This window comes from Rattus norvegicus, unplaced genomic scaffold (assembly GCF_021556685.1).
Source record: "Rattus norvegicus strain SHRSP/BbbUtx unplaced genomic scaffold, alternate assembly SHRSP_T2T unassigned-0000047, whole genome shotgun sequence".
NCBI classification, from domain to species: Eukaryota; Metazoa; Chordata; class Mammalia; order Rodentia; family Muridae; genus Rattus; species Rattus norvegicus.
The window spans coordinates 171,698-191,523 of NW_028238796.1; the positions used below are offsets into that span (position 1 = coordinate 171,698).

At 42.1% G+C, this 19,826-nt stretch overlaps 1 protein-coding gene across 8 annotated transcripts in view; it reads left to right on the forward strand.

Annotated features, from left to right (window-relative positions):
- The window catches only part of LOC147997824 (disks large homolog 5-like), a 96,117-nt gene extending 77,931 nt beyond the window's left edge, over positions 1-18,186 (forward strand). For 3 of the 8 annotated variants that reach the window (XM_087601570.1, XM_087601571.1, XM_087601569.1), the window contains 4 exons: positions 14,682-14,841; positions 16,040-16,183; positions 16,816-16,978; positions 17,693-18,186. In XM_087601570.1, the coding sequence (XP_087457696.1) occupies positions 14,682-14,841; positions 16,040-16,183; positions 16,816-16,978; positions 17,693-17,722 (497 nt within the window). In that variant the 3' untranslated portion in view covers positions 17,723-18,186. Of the gene's footprint in view, positions 1-4,616; positions 4,775-13,515; positions 13,622-14,681; positions 14,842-16,039; positions 16,184-16,815; positions 16,979-17,692 lie in introns of all 8 variants that reach the window. The other 5 variants (XM_087601573.1, XM_087601574.1, XM_087601566.1 and 2 more) reach the window with 3 other exon arrangements.
- Positions 18,187-19,826: the final 1,640 nt, after the last annotated feature.

The following is a 19,826-nucleotide window of genomic DNA, read 5'->3' on the forward strand; positions in this document are numbered from 1 at the left end:
GATCGATATAACCCATATTTCTTAGTTTGGTTGCGTTTCACATATAGATGTAAGCATAGATAATTTTTCAAAATTTGTGTGGGCTACACCATTGCCAGGAGTACGCATTGCTCATGTTATACAGCATCTATTGGAAACTTTTGCTGTTATGGGACTGCCTTCTAAAATTAAAATTGATAATGGACCAACATATATTTCTTATCAATATAAACAATTTTGTCAACGATATCATATTGTACATATTACTGGTACAGAACACAATACACAAGGACAAGCTTTTGTTGAAAGAATTCACCATACCCTGAAATGACAAATTATAAAATTAAAAAGGGGGAAAAGAGATGGCCTTATGCAACCTGAATGGAGTTTGCAGACCAGTCCCAGAGCTATATTGGCACAAGCATTATACATTATTAATTTTCTTAATTTACCACAAGGTGAAGTTATATCAAGAGCCAATAGACACTTTGTTGAACTTCCCCCCAGAAGGCATGGAACAGACAGTATGGATAAAAATTGCCCGGGATGCTGAATGGCAGGAAGGGACATCATTGTATATAGGGGAGAGGGTTTTGTCTCATTACAGGATGGGAGACTATTCTGGTTACCCGGGAGATGGATCCAAGCACAGAATAATAAGAACTGCTCCCTACCCTCAAAGGAATCCAGTTAAACCAGCTACATTTTCTCCTGATGGATGTTCTCAGGAGATGAGGAGGTGTCCTCCATTACTGAGGCCCTGGCTTCTCTTAGTGTCCACAAACAACAATGGATAAGGATCCGTGCAGTGACAACCCTATTACCTATGTGGGGTCAGGTGAAGCGATTAAGCACTGAAAGGAATAATTTTGTCTCCTTCAGGAAAGTCCTTTACGGCTGAGCACTTATTCTTAGCAATGTGTGTTTTACTCATGGTTTCTTCTGCTGCGGCCAATGCCAGTTATCGGGCTTATATTGCTTATCATGATGAAATCCTACTACTTTTGTGTTAGTAAATATATGGATAATGACACAGAACATGATTGGAAGTTAATTCAAGCCTATTTAGAGGGTAATGAAAGTGCTTCAAAAGTAATTAATGCCTTGAAATATGATGTTCGAATGTCTTTTGGTAAACAGCTAGAAGATACTACCCCTAGAGAAATAGCGAAATTATTGGCTGATCAATTGACAGGATTAGATCCCAAGGCTTGACTTCAAAGGATTTTCTATAGCATGGGAGGAGCTAGTTTTGCCATAATCTTATGTACATTATGTATTATGTTGCTTTATTTTTACATGACTAAACCCCTACAAGGACCTTTAGCTATGTTATGTAAAGTGTTACTTTAAAACAAAAGAAAAAAGAAGTAATTGTTAAGACATAGAGATGCAGCTCTCAGGCAGGGTCAAGAAAGGCCTGGTGACAGATACAAGTAGGGGCTGGAATGCCGCCCTGGAGAAGAAAATGTTTTTCTCACTTGGCCTTAAGTTATGTTCTGCTGTGTCCGTTTCTGTGGAAGTGGTTCTAACGCTCTCTTGGTAATGGTGAGTATATTTTGATTATAATAAGAGAGGTGATTTGTTATATGAATATTTTTAGAAGAAGCTTTTGTTTATTCATCTTTCTTTGTTTAATCTTCCCTCATTGTTCCTGTTATCCTGGGAATAATGATCTTATGGTATCTTTGCACAATGAAAATTGTAGTAATGCATATTCTTAGCTCAATAAGGATTAATAAAGCTTGCAACTGCGTGCAGTTTCTTCTGCCTTTGCTCTGCACCCCCTGTGTCCTGGGGGTATGCGACCATACCCAGGGCCCCAACTCACTAGACATTGACAATGGGTCACCCCACAAAACACAGAAGCATCTACCTTAGTGAAAAATGGACATTTTATTGAATGCACACACTAACACTGATTGATCACATCCATAGCAGAGATACTAGGGGCAGATCCGTGGCCCAAAATACATTCCTCTAAACCTATAAAGAAAGAAAGAAAGAAAGAAAGAAAGAAAGAAAGAAAGAAAGAAAGAAAGAAAGAAAGAAAGGAAGGAAGGAAGGAAGAAGAAAAAACACAAAAAACTTAAGCTTCTCATAGGAACTTCGCAGGAAGTGTTGTCTGGCGGTCAGTTCTGATTAGGCCATTTTAGATGAAACAGTGCATAGTGACCCTTAATGTGATGGGCCCTATATAAAGCTTTTTGCAATATTGGAATTTTAACAAACCTCATCCAGAACATACAGCAGAGGCAAGGATGTGATCACCATGTCCTTGCTCTCTATCAGGTTATTTTTCTGTGTCCTTGATTGTCAGGCATAGAACAGCAACAATCTGAAATAGCTGGTAGACATGGAACAAAGTGGCTAAAACTATAGTTGTGGGTTGCACACCTCAACTGTCAATGGCTAATGCTGTCCTCAGAGACCTCGGAGGCCCCTCTTGTAAGACTGTCTATTGGAAATGGAAGCACTGACTTCAAAGTGAACCGGGCCAGCCAGGGAGAGGGCAACATGGATACGTGAGACCCTGTCTAAAACCAGCACAAAAACCAACCCTTCATTCAAAGCATCATCTATTAATTCTTTATTATTTACCACTTTCTCCCTACCAGCCTTTCAGTCTGGAATGGTAGAAAAGGACTGGGAATGTTCCTTCTATTCTAAGGACCTTGATCTCTCTTTCCTTAGGTCCACATTAAGAACACATGCAAATGGATATCACCATCTGAACAACTTAGTATCATCTACTCAGTATATCTAGCCTAATACTGTGCTATGACAATCTCAAGCTTCCTTGAGTTTCGCTGACCCAGCAAGAAGTATGAAGTACTGAGGCCACACCCCAGTGATCCTTTCAAGGGGTTAGAAGAAAGCCTTGAGAGATGCTCCACTTCTTTGTCCTTAGATTAAATCACATTGACACAATGTGGGTGGACTATTTAACCAGACATGTTTCTCCCAACCCCACCTTTATGAGTTCAGATCATGGCAGAATTCATGCCCCACCACCCTAGATATTGAGTTTAGTGATATGTAATTATTATTTTAACCTATGTATTAAATTTTGTCATTTTGTTAATTTTTGTGGTTTTCACAGTCTTCTTTGATTAACTTTCCTAGTTTTATTAATTTATCCCCTGTGTTCTCTGGTAATTTGTCCTTCCCTTCAAACTAAAGTATTCCTTTTAGGATCCTCTACAGAGCTGTCTTACTGGTTATACATATTTTGTTAAATTTATTTTAGTGTGCATTAGTAAGCACAGTAGCTGTGCAGCTGCCTGCCCTCCAGGGTACGAGATCTACTTTCCAAACAATAACGCTCAACTCTTACTGACTGTGTAGCATCTTGGCTGCTCTTTGTTGCACTTGGACAGCCCTCAGGACCAGGCTCTCCTCTCCCTTAACCATGGCTGCTGTCCTCTTCCTCTCTCCTCTCCATCACACATGTTCTTCCTTTATTCTTTGGCAGCTTCTTCTTCCTTCTTCCCTCCTCATGATCCTCTCTAGCAAAGCCCTCAGAAACTCCCCTCCCCCATCTCTCTGCTGTGCAGCTGTTGGCTGTTGGCTTCTTTATAATCACAGTTAACTGGGAACAGGGTCAGTTATTTGGGGTTAACCAGTCCTGAGTTCCACAAATTAGCATTAAAATACAAGCAGAATTAGGCCAATCCACTTCAGGGATTTTTGTTTGTTTGGTTGGTTGGTTTGGTTTAATTTTCATTTACCTTTTTACTTGTTATTTTATTTTTGGCTATTTTTTATTAATCGGTTATTTTATTTATTTACATTTCAACTATTGTCCTGCTTTCCACACTCCCCTCATCATATTTACATCCCATTTCTGCTCAGCTTTGCCTATGTGACAGTGCTCCCCCACCCAAACATATCCATTCCCACCTCACACCTCTAGGATCTCCCTTTGGTGGGCAACAGGCCTCACCTTGAACCATAGAGCATCCTTGCATACAGTTTGGCTGGCAGTTTGGCCCCTGGGAGCTTGGGGATTAGGGAAAGAAGATCTGTTCAGATATTAAAGCCAATGTTTGCTGCATTCTCTTCTTTTTCTGGTTATAGGTGAAATTATGTTTGTGTGCTTCTCTTTTTTTAAATTATTGAGAGAAGATTAATTTCTTGGTTTTTCTTGGGTATACTTCAGTTTATTGTCTTGGAGTTTTCGTCCTGTTAGCCTCTGTTGTGCTTTCTTACAGAAAAGAATTGTTTAAATTTGGTTTTGTCATGAAATATCCTGGTTCCTCCTTTTATGGTGATTGAGGATTATGCTGGATATAGGAGCCTGTGTCTGCAGTACATCTGCCCAAGATTTTCTGACTTTTAGAATCTCTGTTGAGAAGTCTGGTGTAATTCAGATACGTCTGAATTTATTTGTTACTAGATATTTATACCTTACCCCTTTTAATGTTCTTTCTTGATCTGTGCATTTAGCGTTTTAATTATTATGTGAATGGAGGAATTTTTCTGGTACAATTAGTTTGATGTTCTGTAGGCTTGTTGTACCTTTATGGCCTTTTCTTTCTTTACCTTATGGAAGTTTGCTGCTATGATTTGTTGAAGGTGTTTACTGGATCTATGAACTAGAAATCTTAATTCTTTTCTCTATCTATTATCCTTAGGTTTCAACATTTAATTGTGTCCTGAAATTCATGGATGTTTTGGATTCAATAAACCATACATGTTTATCTGAGATGGGTGTTTTGTGCTTTGTGGGATGACCTCCTTGACCCCAGGCTGCATGAAGAATCTCAGTTGACAATGGGGACATAAATTATGAGTATGTGTAGCAAGACCCAGGCCTCTTCCAGGTTCTTAGATATTAACTGAGAACCTCAAATACAGTAGTAATGTGATAGTGTGGTGTGAATCTAGTTACTATTCTCTATTTTGATATAGATGACTCTTTTTGTGTCATGGTCAGCTTATAATGACTAGAAGACCTAAGCTTGAGAATAACCAAAGACTACATTGCTTCTCTAGCAGCTGAGCTTTTAAAAGTCCTGGTGTGACAGCAACTGTTGGTGGACATTCTGGATTATTCCTTCTGTACTTTAACTCTCTGTGTCACTTCCACCATCAGTAAGTTAGTTCAATTCCATAAATTGGAAATCCATCACCTGGAAGAAATACTCTTTTTTTTTAAGATTTATTTATTTATTTATTTATTTATTTATTTATTATATACAAGTACACCGTGACTGTCTTTAGACACACCAGAAGAGGGCATCATATCTCATTACAGATGGTTGTGAGCCATCATGTGGTTGCTGGGATTTGAACTCAGGACCTCTGGAAGAGCAGTCAGTGCTCTTAACCACTAAGCCATCTCTTTAGCCCAAGAAATACTTTCTGAATATGATCTGAGATTGGCCATGGAAAAAGGGTAGCTTGAACTGTCCCACCTGGGTTCTGGGCCTGCACAGGCCTGCTCTCCAAAAGAAACCTGTGTTCACAGCTGTTGGCTGGCTAAGAAAGATTTCACGAGTCGTGATACACAGCCCTCGGACTTCTGCTTCAGTCATCTGCACAATTTTTCCCGGACGATATCCTCATACCTCCAGCAGGCGGGTGATGAAGCTGTCTGCTCTCAGCTCCCCTTCAGCCATTTTGTGGGCACCAGACTCTCCTCCCTGCAGCAGGAACAAGGGCTTCTCCATGGTGGCTGCAGCAGCAGTGGTGGTTTGGCATTCTCACCTAGGAGGCCCTATGCCTTTCTACCCCAGTTCCAACTCAGCTCAGGCCCGGGCCTTCCCCCATCCACTTCCCACGGAGCAGGGAGAGCAGCACCCACTAGAAATAAAAGGGAAGCCCTTGGTCCTGCCAAGGCTGAACCCCCAGTGAAAGGGATTGTTGGGGGGAGGGTGGTAATGGGAGGAGGATGGGGAGGGGACACCAATAGAGAAGGGGAGGGGGAGGGGTTAGGGGGATGTTTGCCTGGAAACCCAGAAAGGTAATAACAATTGAAATATAAATAAGAAATACCCAATTTAATAAAGATGGAGAAAAAAAGATAAAAGTGTCACACATTTAAAACAGAAGAATATGGACCCTAATTTTAAAGGACAGTTCTGTCAATTAACTAAACCTTTAAGGAAGCTCAGAAAATCAGGCCAAACAATATTTTCTCGGTTTATGTATCTGTAATGTCGCATAAATAATAATGTCCGTTTCTTGCTGTTGTGGAGGGAATTAAATAGATAGTATGTAATCATGGAAATTTTGAAGTACCATCCATTTTTCTGTTCATTAAATCACTCTTCCTCATTTCATTGATCAAGTATGTATGTTTTCTTTTCATAGTTACATGTATAATAAAACCAGCATAAAAACCTTCAGAATTGTATAAGCTTTCACTTTTAACAAATTAAATTAGTTGTTCTTTGTATTTCTGCTGAACATTTAAATGTTCTTTATATGTCCCAATGCAAGTTTATTAGGTACCTATAAACTTTAAACTCTGTTCCTGAGAGCATGAGTACTATTTAATCATATAGTAACTACACTCAGGCTGTCTTTGTATTAGAACCAATTATATCAGACTCTAAGAAAAATTACTATTGCGTAAAAGTTTGTGTGTGTATGAGTGTGAGTGTGTGTGTGTGTGAGTGTGTGTGTGTGTGTGTGTGTGTGTGTGTGTGTGTGTGTGTGTGCAGTACATGACCAAACAACTTTCAGGAGCCATTTCTCTCCTTCTGTCATGTGGGTCCCAGGATGTAACCCAGATGTTTGACTTTGGCAATAAATAATATTACCCACTAAATAAATAAATAAACAAACAAAAAACAAGCCACAAATCAACTTTAAAAGTAAAGGGCAGAAGTTCACAGAATAGTAGCATTGGCCTTACCATATCCTTTCTTTGGGGATAGGAAAATTAATGTTCTGAAATCCATGACTTTCAGGAATTGTGATATTCATTGAAATTCAATTCCTTTGCAGATGCTCCAGTTGTTGTGGCCAATTGCTAGAAAGGTCAGCTTAAGCTTGCAGGACGCCCACCATCCCTCCCCCCACCCCACCTCCACAGAAAGCTCAAAAGACACTGCCCAGATCTTACTCCACATTCCCCAGAACCACTTTCTTTGTCCATCATTTCCTTGAGACGAAAGGTCAGATCCTTCACCCTAGTCTCTCCACAATTGACATTTGCCCTCCCAAAACACTTCTAAGACTGGAAAACATGTCTTAGGATGTATCTGCCAGACTCGGACTGAGAGAAACTAGGGCACTGGTTGTCACTACAACATTGGGGACAGAGGACGCCAAGAACTCTCTAGGAGACAATAGAATGTCCAAGAAGGGACAGCTGATGTCAAGGGGAGCAGACTTTGCCTCCCTGCTAATGTTCTCCCTGTACTGAGCATAATCTGAGGTGCCCTTTCCAGGAGACTTTCCTGGGGTAGAGCCACTGAGCATCTCCTGCTTCCAAAGCCAAATTTTCCTCTAGGCTTGATTATAAAAACCTTAGTAATTCCTATGCATCTAAATGAATGTTTCCTTCCAAATCCTGCCCAAAAATGTCTCATCCTAACTCAAATTATCCTTCTTCACCAATATTAGCCATTAAAAATTCCTGAGAAATAATACCAGTTTGAATATGCACTCAAAATGTTCTCCTGTCTTATTATGTACAGGTGCTTGAAATCACATCAAGAAATAGCCTGCATGGAAGGTTGCAACATGGGTGTGTGTTAGGGGAACACTCATGAAGCCTTGTGCTTAGCATTCAACGGTTGCCACAAAATTCCTTAGGAGGAAGACTTGAAATCATTATGGTGCTAGAAACAGTGTGCAGGCCAGTTGGAAGAGGAAAGTGAAACATTAGAGCCACCATTGAAGGCTCCTGTTGGGCCCTACCTTGGTGTTTCCCTCCCCCCTCGCTGAGCCTTTCAGCCTGCTATAGCAAGAAATTGTTTACACCTTTGACAGCTGCTCTTAGCCCCTGATTTGGGGCTGGGATTTTCCATGGCACCCTTCCTCCCCACTGAGCTTTCCTGCTTCTTGTTTTTAAGGTGCTGTTTATGCCCCTGATTGGGCTGGAACTTTCACCACACAGACTTGTCCTATTTTCCTGTTTGGGGATTTTCACCTGCCTTGTTGATTTTCCACGGCTTTTGCCTCTGGTATATAAGGAGATCTCAGTAAAGCCTTGGTGGCACTCGCTAAAAAGGGGTTACCCCTGTACGTGTTTTCTTTCAACCCCACAAACCTACACCTGATATTCACACACTGTCGGCACAGGCACTGACAATAGTTATCACAATAGAAACTAGTAACTAGATTTAACCAAACTATCACATTAATGCTGTATTTCGTGGTATTTTTTTTTTTTTTTGCTCTCCTAGAACCTGGAAGAGGCTTGGGGTTTTCTAATCCTACTCATAATTTATTAATCTTCCCAACACTATGGGCTGTGTTCTGTTAATGCTAACAGCGCCATCCAATACCTAGGATATTTTCTACTGACATGTGTGACATGAGACAAAACAGTCCCTGTCATCCCTCACCTGAATAAACTTCCTTAGAGTTCAGTGTAGTTGGAGGGTCCTTCTTTCCTCTCCAAGATCGAGAAACATTTCCAGTCTTCAGACAAGTGTGTCAGCCATTGTCCAGTGACTGTCTTGAGATGTCCACATTGTCAGCTGAGTGTCGTCATCCAGCCTGCCCTGTAATTGTTGTAGATGATTAATGGGGTTCCAGCCCTAGGATTTAATTCAGTGCTACAGTACTTGCCAAACATGCTCAAAGCCCTAGCTGCCACCCTAGTCCTGTGTGCTCTAGAGAAAGAAAATAAAGAACCACATTGTCTATCAAGTTTCTCCTCCAATAGAAGGAGAATCTGCATCCGGTCTTTTAAGTAACTCTAAGCCCCAGCTTCCCCACAGCTCCCTCCATCGATTGCACTATTGGTGCATTTTCAGTAATTCTCACTTTATTTTTGGTGTGCAAAGAATATGCACCATGTAAGTAAAGTGTGTGTGTGTGTGTTTGTGTGTGTGTGTGTTCATCCATGAACTCACTATAAATTATTATCAAATGACCCAGAAGACCGTGGAGAAACCTGTCGATGTGCATGCAGAATTATGTTACTACCGTTCCATGGCACCTTGCAGGTAACACTGAAATACTGGGCTGCTTTAATAGAGCCTAAAACCAGGCTATGCATGGTTTTCGGTGAGATTGTGATGTGCAACACCACAACAGAGATCAGCAGAAGCTTCATTTTTTCCATGCTGCTGTTACCAAGTGAGGCAAAGCCTCATCCCATAGAGAGTCTGGTAGGATCTGATGAAAGGAGTAAACTCAGGGTTGAAATCAAGCCTTTAGAAACAAAGAGAAAAATACAAAGTCAAGGAAAGCAAGAGCTGTCTTTTTCTTTTCTTCCTCTTTTTTTTTTCTTGAGAAGATCCACAAGAGAGACAACCCCTTCCTCAAACTAACAATGCACAAGAGAGACAATACATGAATTAAAAATCAGAAATGAAATGAGGGACATAACAATAGACACCGAGCAAATTCCAAAATCATTAGTTCTTACTCCCGAGGACTTTACGCCAGAAAACTGGAATATTCATTCGATATTGTTGATTTTGTAGACAGATAACAATTACCAAAGTTAAATCCAGATCTGGGAAGGTATCTGAATAATACCCCTAAGAAAATAGATACAGTCATTAAAGGTTGCATACATTATATATTATATTGCTTTCTTTTTGCATGATTAAACCCCTTCAAGGACAATTAGCTATGTTATAGAAAGTGTTACTTTTAAAACAAAAGGACAAAGAGAGAAATTGAGGAATCATTGAGATACACTTCCCAGACAGGATCAAGGAAAGACGGCTGAGAGATGCAAGCAGGGGCTGGAACGCTGCCCTTGAGAAGAAAATGTTTTTCTCACTTTACCTTACACTATGCTGTACTGTGTCCGTTTTTTGTGGAAGCAGCTCTCATGGTCTCTGGGGTATGACAAGTAGATTGTGATACTAGCAAGAGGGGTGACTTGCTATACAGATATTTTAAGGAGAAGCCTTTGCTTAGTCTCACTTCTTTGCCTAGTCTTGCCTCAGTCGTTCCTGATATCATGGGAATAACGATCTTATTATATCTTGCCAAAAGGGAAAGTGAGGTAATCCATATTCATGCCTGTATAAGGGTTAATAAACTTGCAGCTGCATGCAGTTGCATCTGCCTTTGCTTTGCATCCCCTGTGTCCTGGTTATTTGTGACCATACCTGGGCCCCCAACACACTAGATGTTGACAAGCATCACCCTTCTCACTGTCAGGTTTATTTTCTTTCTTTTTTGAAATCTATGATGTGGAGGCGTATTACAGCAACAATATGAAATAGCAGGCAGGCATGTATGAAAATTGCTGTGTTTAAGCTAGGTGTGGGGACAAGTCCTCAAAAGGAGCTGTTAAGATGGGAAACACATAATGCATTTGTTGCTGGAATTGAGTTGCCTCAGCTGTGTTGCTCTGCCTGCTCAGTGTCCATTCAACATCACTCTGTTTCTACAGAGGAACTCAAGGTTTGCCCCAGCCGCCTGTGAGCTGTGATATGGGCAGAGAAAGGCCAGGACACAGTGGTGATTTCCCACTCCTCAGTTATGCTGAATTTTCCACCACTGTACTTGTATACACAAGTACAGTGTGGTCAGTTATTATAGATATTTGTCATTTCTTACAGAGGGCAACTATGATTGACTACACCCAATTCTACAAAAAACAAAACTCAGGAAACCTGGCCCTTGGCAGCAATGAATCAAGAAATATCTAGGATGGTGGGGCATGAATTCTGCCAAGCAATGAACTCAGATAGGTGGGGTTGTGAGGAAGATGTATGGTTGAATATCCCAATAGATTCACGTTGTATCATCTTGATTTAATCTAAGGACAAAGAAGTGCAGTATCTCTGATGGCTTTCTTCTAACCCCTTGAAAGGTTAAGTGGGGTTTGACCTCAGTTCTTCATTCTTCTTGCTGGGTCAGCAACACTCAGGGAAGCTTGAGATTGCCAGAGGCACAGTATTAGGCTAGAAATGCTGAGTAGGTGATACTAAGTTGTTCAGATGGTGATACCCATTTCATTTGTTCTTAACGTGGACCTAAGGAAAGACAGATCAAGGTCCTTAGAATAAAAAGATCATTTCCAGTTTTTTTCTACCTTTCCTGAATGAAAGACTGGTTGGCAGAGAATGGTAAAAATTCAAGAATTGGTAGATGATGCTTTGAATGAAGGGTGGGTTTCTGTGCTGGTTTTAGACAGGTTCTCAATTACCCCATCTTGTTCTCTACGTTGCTCGTCAGGTTCACTTTGAGCTCAAATAAAGCTGCTTCTACTTTCCAACAGGTAGTCTTACAAAGGGGCCTCCAAGGACTGTGAGGACAGCATTAGCCAATGAGAATTGAGGTGTGTAACCCACAACTATAGCTTTATCTGAAAGACCCTCAGACAGAGGAGACTCTCGCTCCAGTCCTGAGGACAATCACCACCCCATGAACACACAGGACTCAGTCTTGATGTAAAAACAAGAGGTTTACTTTGGGATACCAATGCACTGGGGCTCGACACGGTCCTCACGAGGAGGGATGTGAGGAGCCTCAAACAACAGAAATGTACAGCTTAAACAGTCATTTATGATCACACAGTTTCATTAGCTCAGCTATTTCAGTGCCAAGGATAACTAGGCAGATGTTTCTCGTCCTGGGATAAGGCGGTAACCACATCAATGTAGCTATTTCAGTAGGAAGGATGTCTGACTTGATATATGTTTTCTTATCCTGGGGTTCCCAGGACAAGGACCAAGGATATCTGTCTTGGCAGGTGTTTCTGTTCTGGGGTTCCCAGGACAAGGCTATAGCGATGTCAGCCTATAGCACAGCTGCATTCAGTACCAAGGACATCTCAGTTCTATAGTGGTCAGTCAGCTTCCCAGAGATGTTTCCTGTCTTGTAATTGCCCTGCAGTAAATATGTTCTATACCCTCTGTTCTTATGGTCGGGCAGCTTCCTAGAGAGTGGGTGGGAATGTGCTTTCTGTACTTTCTGGTCTATTGTCTAACGTCTAGGTGCTAAGCAAGGGCCAGCTTAAAAGATTCTCATGCTTAAGAAATGGCTGTACTGATATCAAACGGGGATCTTTCATATCCACTTTCTTCCAAGTCTACCAGCCATCTCAGATTGGTGGTGTAATATGCCTGACAATCAGGACACAGAAAAATAACTTGATACACAGCAAGGACATGGCAATCATATCCTGTGTCGTTATGTATGTTCTGGATGAGGTTTGTTAAAATGACAATATTGCACAAAGCTTTATATAGGACCCATCAAATTAAGGGTCACTATGCACTGTCATAGCTAAAATGGCCTGGTCAGAAGTGACCACTGGATCACTCTTCTGTAACTTCACATGAGAGGCTTGTGCTTTTTGTGTTTTTTATTTTTGTGGTTTTTTTCTTATTTATTTATTTATTTATTTATTGATTGATTGATTGATTGATTGATTTATATGTTGTCAGGAAGATAGTTCAAGTCATGGATCTGCCCCCAAAATCTGAGCTTTGCCTCTAATACTGTAAACAGTATTAGTGTATGCATTCAATAAAATAACTGGCTTTTTTTTTTAGTACGATACATGCTTTTGTGTTTTGTGGGGTGATCCATGAAACAGGAGTGAAGATGCTTGTTTCTTACTCTGTCCACTGAGTTATGTCTCTAGGCTTCTCCTACTCCTTTGGCTGCATCCCCCCCCCCACATCTGCTGACTATTTTATTTTTCAGATGAAATCACACGTTATACCTTAGAGAGGCCTGTAAGCAATCCTGCTTTGGTAACTTAAGTGCAAAGAGGAGAGCCCCACACTCAGTCTGAGGGTGCATTCACTGGTGGATCCAATATTTCAGTTTCCTCTCCTAACAGATCACCACATTGTTGCCAGGACCATAATGAATGCAATTCTTTCTCCTAAAGAGTCTGGTGGCAACTGTCAAATGTTAAGCACAAAGCTTCAGGTTGTACCTATAACACACACCCACATTGCCACCTATCCTATAGGCTATTTCTGGGTGTGATTTCATGCACCTGCACATGATGAGACAGGAGACCTCTTTGGCTACTTATAGGAACTGGTGTGATTTCTCAGTAATCTTTAATGGGTAATATTGCTGACTGAGGAGAATTTGAGGTAGGATGAAACATTTCTGTGCAGGGATTGGGGAGGAAGCACTCATTTAGATACACAGCAATGACTTAGGTTTTTCCAATCAAGCCTAGAGCCAAATTTGGCTTTGGAAGCATGTGGTGCTCAGTGGCTATGCCACAGGGAAGTCCCCTGAAAAGGGTCCATCAGCTTTTGCTCAGTACAGGGAGAACATTAGCAGGGAGGCAAAGTCTGTTATCCATGACATCAGCCGTCCCTTCGTGGACATTCTATTGTCTCCTAGAGAGACCTTGGAATCCCTGTGATGTCACCAGTATCGTTGTGACAACCAATTCCCTACTTTTTCTCTTAGTGTCCAAAGGATATATCCACAGACATGTTTTCCCGTCTTTGTAGGTGCTTTGGGAGAGTTGATGTTGATAGAGAAGAGTCTAGAGTGAAGCAAACGAAACCTAAAGGTAATGATGGACACATGGGGAATGTGGAGTAAGTTCTGGGCAGTTTATGTTGATCTTCCTCTCAGGGGTGAGTGTGGGGGCCTTCAGCTGGCCTTTATAGCAATGGGCCACAACCACTGGAACATCTCCACAGATATTGAATTCCATGATTATCACAATTCCTGAAAGTCAAGGTTTTCACATCATTAGTTTCTCCATAACCACATGGAGGATATGGCAATGCCTATGCTATTATTGGGTGAACTTCTAGTCTTTACTTTTACAGTGCATTCGGTATGTTAAATTGATATTATAACACCACCAGGAGTCATGGAGGGTATAACTTTTCTGAATTAAACAGGGCATCAATGTACTTCACTTTCATTGCTTCTTTCAATTCAGTGACTATCTGACAGTAGTAAGAGGGAGAGAACTGTGCTCCTGGCCATGACCTTATATTCTTAGAACTCCTCTGACTACCTCTGGCTGACGGGGCCAATCTTACCTTCATATATTAGAGGTTCTGTGTGGCAGATATTTTTCTACAGTAGCCAAACTATATGGAGCAGGTAGAGAAAGAGCCTGTAACCTATTGGCACTTCTGGGGCATTTGTCATTTCAGTAGGGGGAATTAATAAGTCTGTTGACCATGTCCTCCCCCTACATGACTTTTTAATGCAAAGTTATTGGACTAGAGTAACAGTGTAGGATATCTGAGTTTCCCTGATCAATCAAGTCATTGTGGATGCTGAATTGATGATCTGACTTCTGAAACCAGAGGGGTGAGGGTCCTGAAACCAGGTTGTAGCCTGCGTACCTGATAATAATCCTGGAGAAGGCATCTCTCTGGTACTTGTAAGCCTGTGTGGGCGGGCATAGGGAACACCTGGCTGCTTACATCTCTTGGTCTCTATATAGTAGTGGGGGGACTGTGATCCACTTAGGATGCCTCTTACACAGACCAAACTTCTTGCAGTGACACTGGCTTCCAAGCATGTTCTCCTGTTTAGACCTCACTGTGGTCTGTGTATGCTCTATGCATTCACCCCATGCGGGTTCACTTGTGTTCTTCTACCTACAGAGGCCTGCAGACAGACGTCATCCCCTGAAAATATCCTAAACAAGGTGCAGGACAACGAGGAAGAGGAGAGGCTGAATAGAGAACTGGAGCTAACTACCAAGGAGAGAAATGAGCTGACAGATCGCCTCCTTTATGTGACAGGTGGATCCATGAACAAGAGGTATGCATTGCTCCAAACAAAGGACCTTGTTCTAAACCTCATCTCCCATAGAGAGGAGATTCAGAACCTGACCCTTACTGAGGAGTGAGTTTGGACATGGACTCTCTGATTCTGCCTGTTGAAAATCTGAACTTGTGATCTGAGTGAAGAATTCAGGGATAAAGTCACTGGAGCATGAGTTCCCAGTGTACAATTGGAAAGCCCTTGACAAGTGGCAGCTTTGCAAGGTTCTAGGTGCTGTGAGTTTGTGGACAGTGTTTGTACTTGCTAGGAATGTGACTGAACGCTATCATCTCATGGCAGCACCCTTAGGTAACAGGTCCCACATTGTTCATCTCCATGCTTAACTAGAAGGCCTGAGGCTCTGGCCTGTTCCTTCTTGTCTGTGTGCCTTAAACACTGAGACAGTAATGGTGCATACATTTCTAATGATTCTCATTGTGCTCTTTCCATATTTGTCTCTCTTTCTCATTCTCTGAGTCTGTTTAATTTTCTTTTCTTGTGGGTGTGTCCCAGTTTGTGTGTCTGTGTGTGCACAGGTCTGCATGCATATGCACAACTTTTATATGTTTCTGTGTCACTCCACCCTTGGAATTTAGGGGTCTGTTTTTTGACCTCAGGATATACCTGTATAATAGTTTCATGGAGGTGTAAGTACTTTATTTTGGAAGCCCCACTTTCAACAGTACAGTTCTTTGCCTGTGTGGTCACATTTGTCTATACATTTGTATGCCTTGAGCAGATTATAAGTTTGTGGCAATATCTGGTCTCATCTCCAGAATTATGTGTACTGTCTGCCTCTAGAATATTAGTTATTCGGCTTGTAGCATTCCACTTGTCAAAACAGGAAAAATGAAATCAGAGGTTTCTGGATGTGTGTGTGTGTGTGTGTGTGTGTGTGTGTGTGTGTGTGTGTGTGTGTGGTTTGGTAAGCTCTGTGGCCTAGGCTCTTGACAGCATAACAGGTTTGAATGCAGATCCAGCCCTCCTGATTGAAAAAAGTGAGCCAGGGAACCCTTTATCTGGGTGCTTAGCTTCTGTTGTCCTGGGCACACAATTCCAAGTTTCTGAAGCTGAAGAATTCAAATATGTAGAATTCAGAAAGTGTCCTTCCAGGACTGGGGTAGTACAGGACACAGCCTGAGTTTATATAATCCTAAACCTCGATGTTCATTGGGTTCTATCTTCCTGGGGCCAGCCCCTACTTCAGGCCAAATCCATTTTATGAAAACTTGAAGATAAAGGAGAAAGAGGTCATGTCATTACTGCACAACTTAGACACAAAGAACATTGAACATCGTGAGAAATTTCAGGAGCTCAAGAAGGAGATTAACTTCTATCCGTAAGTACTGGTCAGAAGGGCCCCTCACTTGTGGAATGGCCATTGCTGCCTCTCTTTGTTCTGGACTGGAGAGCCTGCAGCTCTGGGTCCATGTCTTCTGCTGTTTAAATATCACTGTGCTGTGGGTCTTTTGGACTCAGTTTCAGTTCTTTAAGAGACTGTGACTTCTCACCACAGTGTCTATGCATCTTTACAAGGCCCTGGATAGAACTACACTGATTCAGGCATCAGAGTGTTATTAGGCCAACCTGCGGCTCTGGGGTCATACCAGGTTTAACAAAGCTCAATGTGTGGACCACATGGTTTGCATGACCTCCCTTGGTCATACTGTCCTCTTGTGGTTATTTGCTGCCTACTAATTGATGCTGTCCCGATGCATTGGGCTCTCATGGGTAGTTGTAGATCCCTTGTTCTTTTGGACAGACATGGACTCTTATTGGTGCTTGGGTCACAGAAACAATTTATTCTTCCCTGGATTGGCCATTTGCTGTTTGTGCAGCAGCCTTACATGTATGGAGATGTATTCTATGAAGTCTTTATGGGTATCTGGGTCCTGGTGGACTTTGTGGGATTTGGCAGTTGGAATGGGAGGAAGAGGCTTCAGGATCTTACTATGCAGAGTGTGTTTCCAGCAACCTGCACAGCCGGCTCCTGATGGACCAGGCATGTATGAAGAAGAAGTTGGTCACATTGAAGCAGGAGAGCAAGGAGTTACAGCGATATTTGTTTGAGTTGAACCCGAATGATGAAGATGAACAGGAGAAGGCCAGCAACCTCCAGACCCAGCAAAATGTGGTAGGAACAAGCAGCTGAGTCAGATTAACAATGTCTGATACCATTTGCCTATTGGATACATCTTTGCTTCCCCTATCACCTTTCTAATCTCCCCACACCCAGTCAGTCACCCACCTTATGTGATAGAGTTATTCATTGCTCTGTGTATGCACAAGTATTCTGGGATGTTAACCACTCTTCAGAAACTGAGTTATTGGCAATTATACTTCTCTGCCCTTTTTGAAACTGCAGTCCAGAAATGGTGACAGAGGAATAACATATCATATGACTGCATCTCCCTATCACAGATTGGATGCTATGAAGAGTTTTGAACGAGTTCTTGGTCGTGTGACAAAGGTCATACAGGGGTCATGTTATGGTTGGAAGCACCTTGTAGGGATAAGAACCAAGTGCAAATGGCAAATGAGTCCTGGTCATTGGCTTTGATCTGGGTATCATGTGGCCTTCTCCTTTCTTCCTGCACCCCAATTAGGTCTCTCCCCATTTCCCCATTCTTGGTTTGCACTGGTAGAGTCTGAGGAGCAGCTTGTTCTCCCACAGTACTGTGAGGGTTGCTGGTGATGTTCCCAGCCTGCAGAGATATCAGCAATGATTTCAGTGAAAAGATCAGTGCTTTCTGTCCAATGCAGCTGAGGGGACAGAAGGCAGCAACTTGACAGCTGGTATGCATGTCCCCACCAAATCAGTGTCTTAATAGCTGCCTTCTCCTCCCAGGTCTCAGAAACTGCAGGAGACATGGCATAGGACGGATCCCAGGAAGTCAGCCCCCTGAAGAGTGAGTTTCTTCCTCAGGAGTTCCCTGTGACGACAATCCTCACAGTCAAAGACTTTTTGGGGGAATATTCTTCTTCTAAGATAATTTCCTCAATGTATAGAGACCCTAAATTTATGTATCCGTATGCCAGCCTGTCTGGTTGAGGTCCTTCTCCTTTCTCATACGGACAACACCATTTGAGAGACATCTGAGGGGACTGCCTTGACGTCTTGTCCTAGAGGAGAAACAGCACTACAACTGTGTTTCTAAATGTTCATTAAGAAAATGCTGTTAAGAAATGTTTTTGGTTATGATTTTCATTGAAGTTTTCTTTTTGTTATTTCATACTTATATATTCTTGTTACTGTTTTTCATTTTTTATACCATTTTAGTTGTTCATTTTATGCCTGTTTTTTGTAAATTGTATTCCTTATGAATAAAAATTGATTTGTAACTCTTGACTCTTAAGACCATCTTATTCAAGGGTCCTTTCCCCTCCTGTAGACTTAGAACTGACAGCTAGATATGGATCTTTGCATGGTGCAGGCAGCATGGGTAAATAGGGAATTCAAAGCCACCAAAGTGTACACAGGGTGATAGTGTCTTTTGTGTGGATAATGTGACTTTTTTTATGGACACACACTTTATGATGTAATCACTGACATACTGTATCCATGCTGTCATGTGTTCTGCTCATCCTAGTCTATATCAGTCTACAACACACATTCCTTATTGACTGTGTGCACCAGATATTGAGTAACACACACTCATGCCTGTAGAGCTGCAGAAAAAATGACAACTTTCACAAAGGAATATAGAATAATCCTAATCGAGAACCATGTGCCTCAGTTTTTCTTACAATACAGCATTAGTATTAAACCACAAAGATAATGACCATCAACGTCATTTTGGGAAATAGGTTTTTATAGGTGCTGTTTCACTTGATCATTCATATGCTGTGTTTTTTATTGTTGCTGATTATATTTATTTTTATCATTTAACTCAATGGATCTTTTTTTTTCAAATGTATGTCTGGGCCACTCCTGAGTGCATTTCCCTCATGATCCAAAAGAGGGAATAGCATTCCCCATTGTAGATGATTGTTAGGGACCATGTGGTTCTTCTGAGAGAGCAGCAGGTGCTCTAACCTGGGAGTCATCACCACAGCTCCTGTAGGTAGCTTTTGTCCTTCCAGGGCATGTGCTGTACTAGGTGGACACGGTCACCTCCCATTTAGGAGAGAGTCTCAGGAGATGTGTATGTACAGGTGGTTGAGCAGTGCCTGCTCAATGTGGTAGGCTGCTAGGCAACCAACTGAACCCCAGCCCTGCTCCACCTGCATTCTTCGAGGCAGAGTTTCTATAGCCCAGGATGGTCTAGAATGCATCATCTGCCTATGTCTTTTTTCCACTAATGCTAGGATGAGGAGCATATGTCCTCCACACCCTTCTTTCCAAACAATGAACATGCTCATGGTCTGGTTATCACATGGCCATGAGGGAGGTAAATAACACTCAGCCAAAACAGAGGCGCATTGCCACAGTCACACAGACAGCCTAGACAGATCTGACGCGATCAGCACCAGGTTTGACTGCCACTACTTGAAGCAAGGTCCTCCAGTGTTAGGACAACCATTCAAACAGCAAAGAAGGAACCTGTTCCCAGCATCCGAGGAGTGGGACACCCAGAAACCCATGTGTCAATGTGGCCATTTGGAAAATGGAAGTGGGGAGGCAGGGAAGCAGCCAGAACTGGACACAGTTGCAGGGACCCAGGCAAAGAGGGAATATTGGGGCAGAGTCCATGAGATGTCAGTAGGCAACAGGCCAGCTGGGACTAGTGTGGGTACAGGGCTTCTAGTGTGGGTATGAGAGGAGCAAAAGTAGCAATGGTCAGATTCTGATGCAGCATAAAGATGGGAAGGAGCTTAGACCGTCTCAGTGTCGTATAGGGACATTATAGACACTGATGGGCAGTATGGGGATTGCAGGGTCCCTTATAGTGGTCTCTGCAGGTGTCAGGGCTCTGTCAGACCTATGACTATCAGGCAGGCTCTGAGCGCAAGTGAGAGTCACGGGACAGGCCCTGTGTACA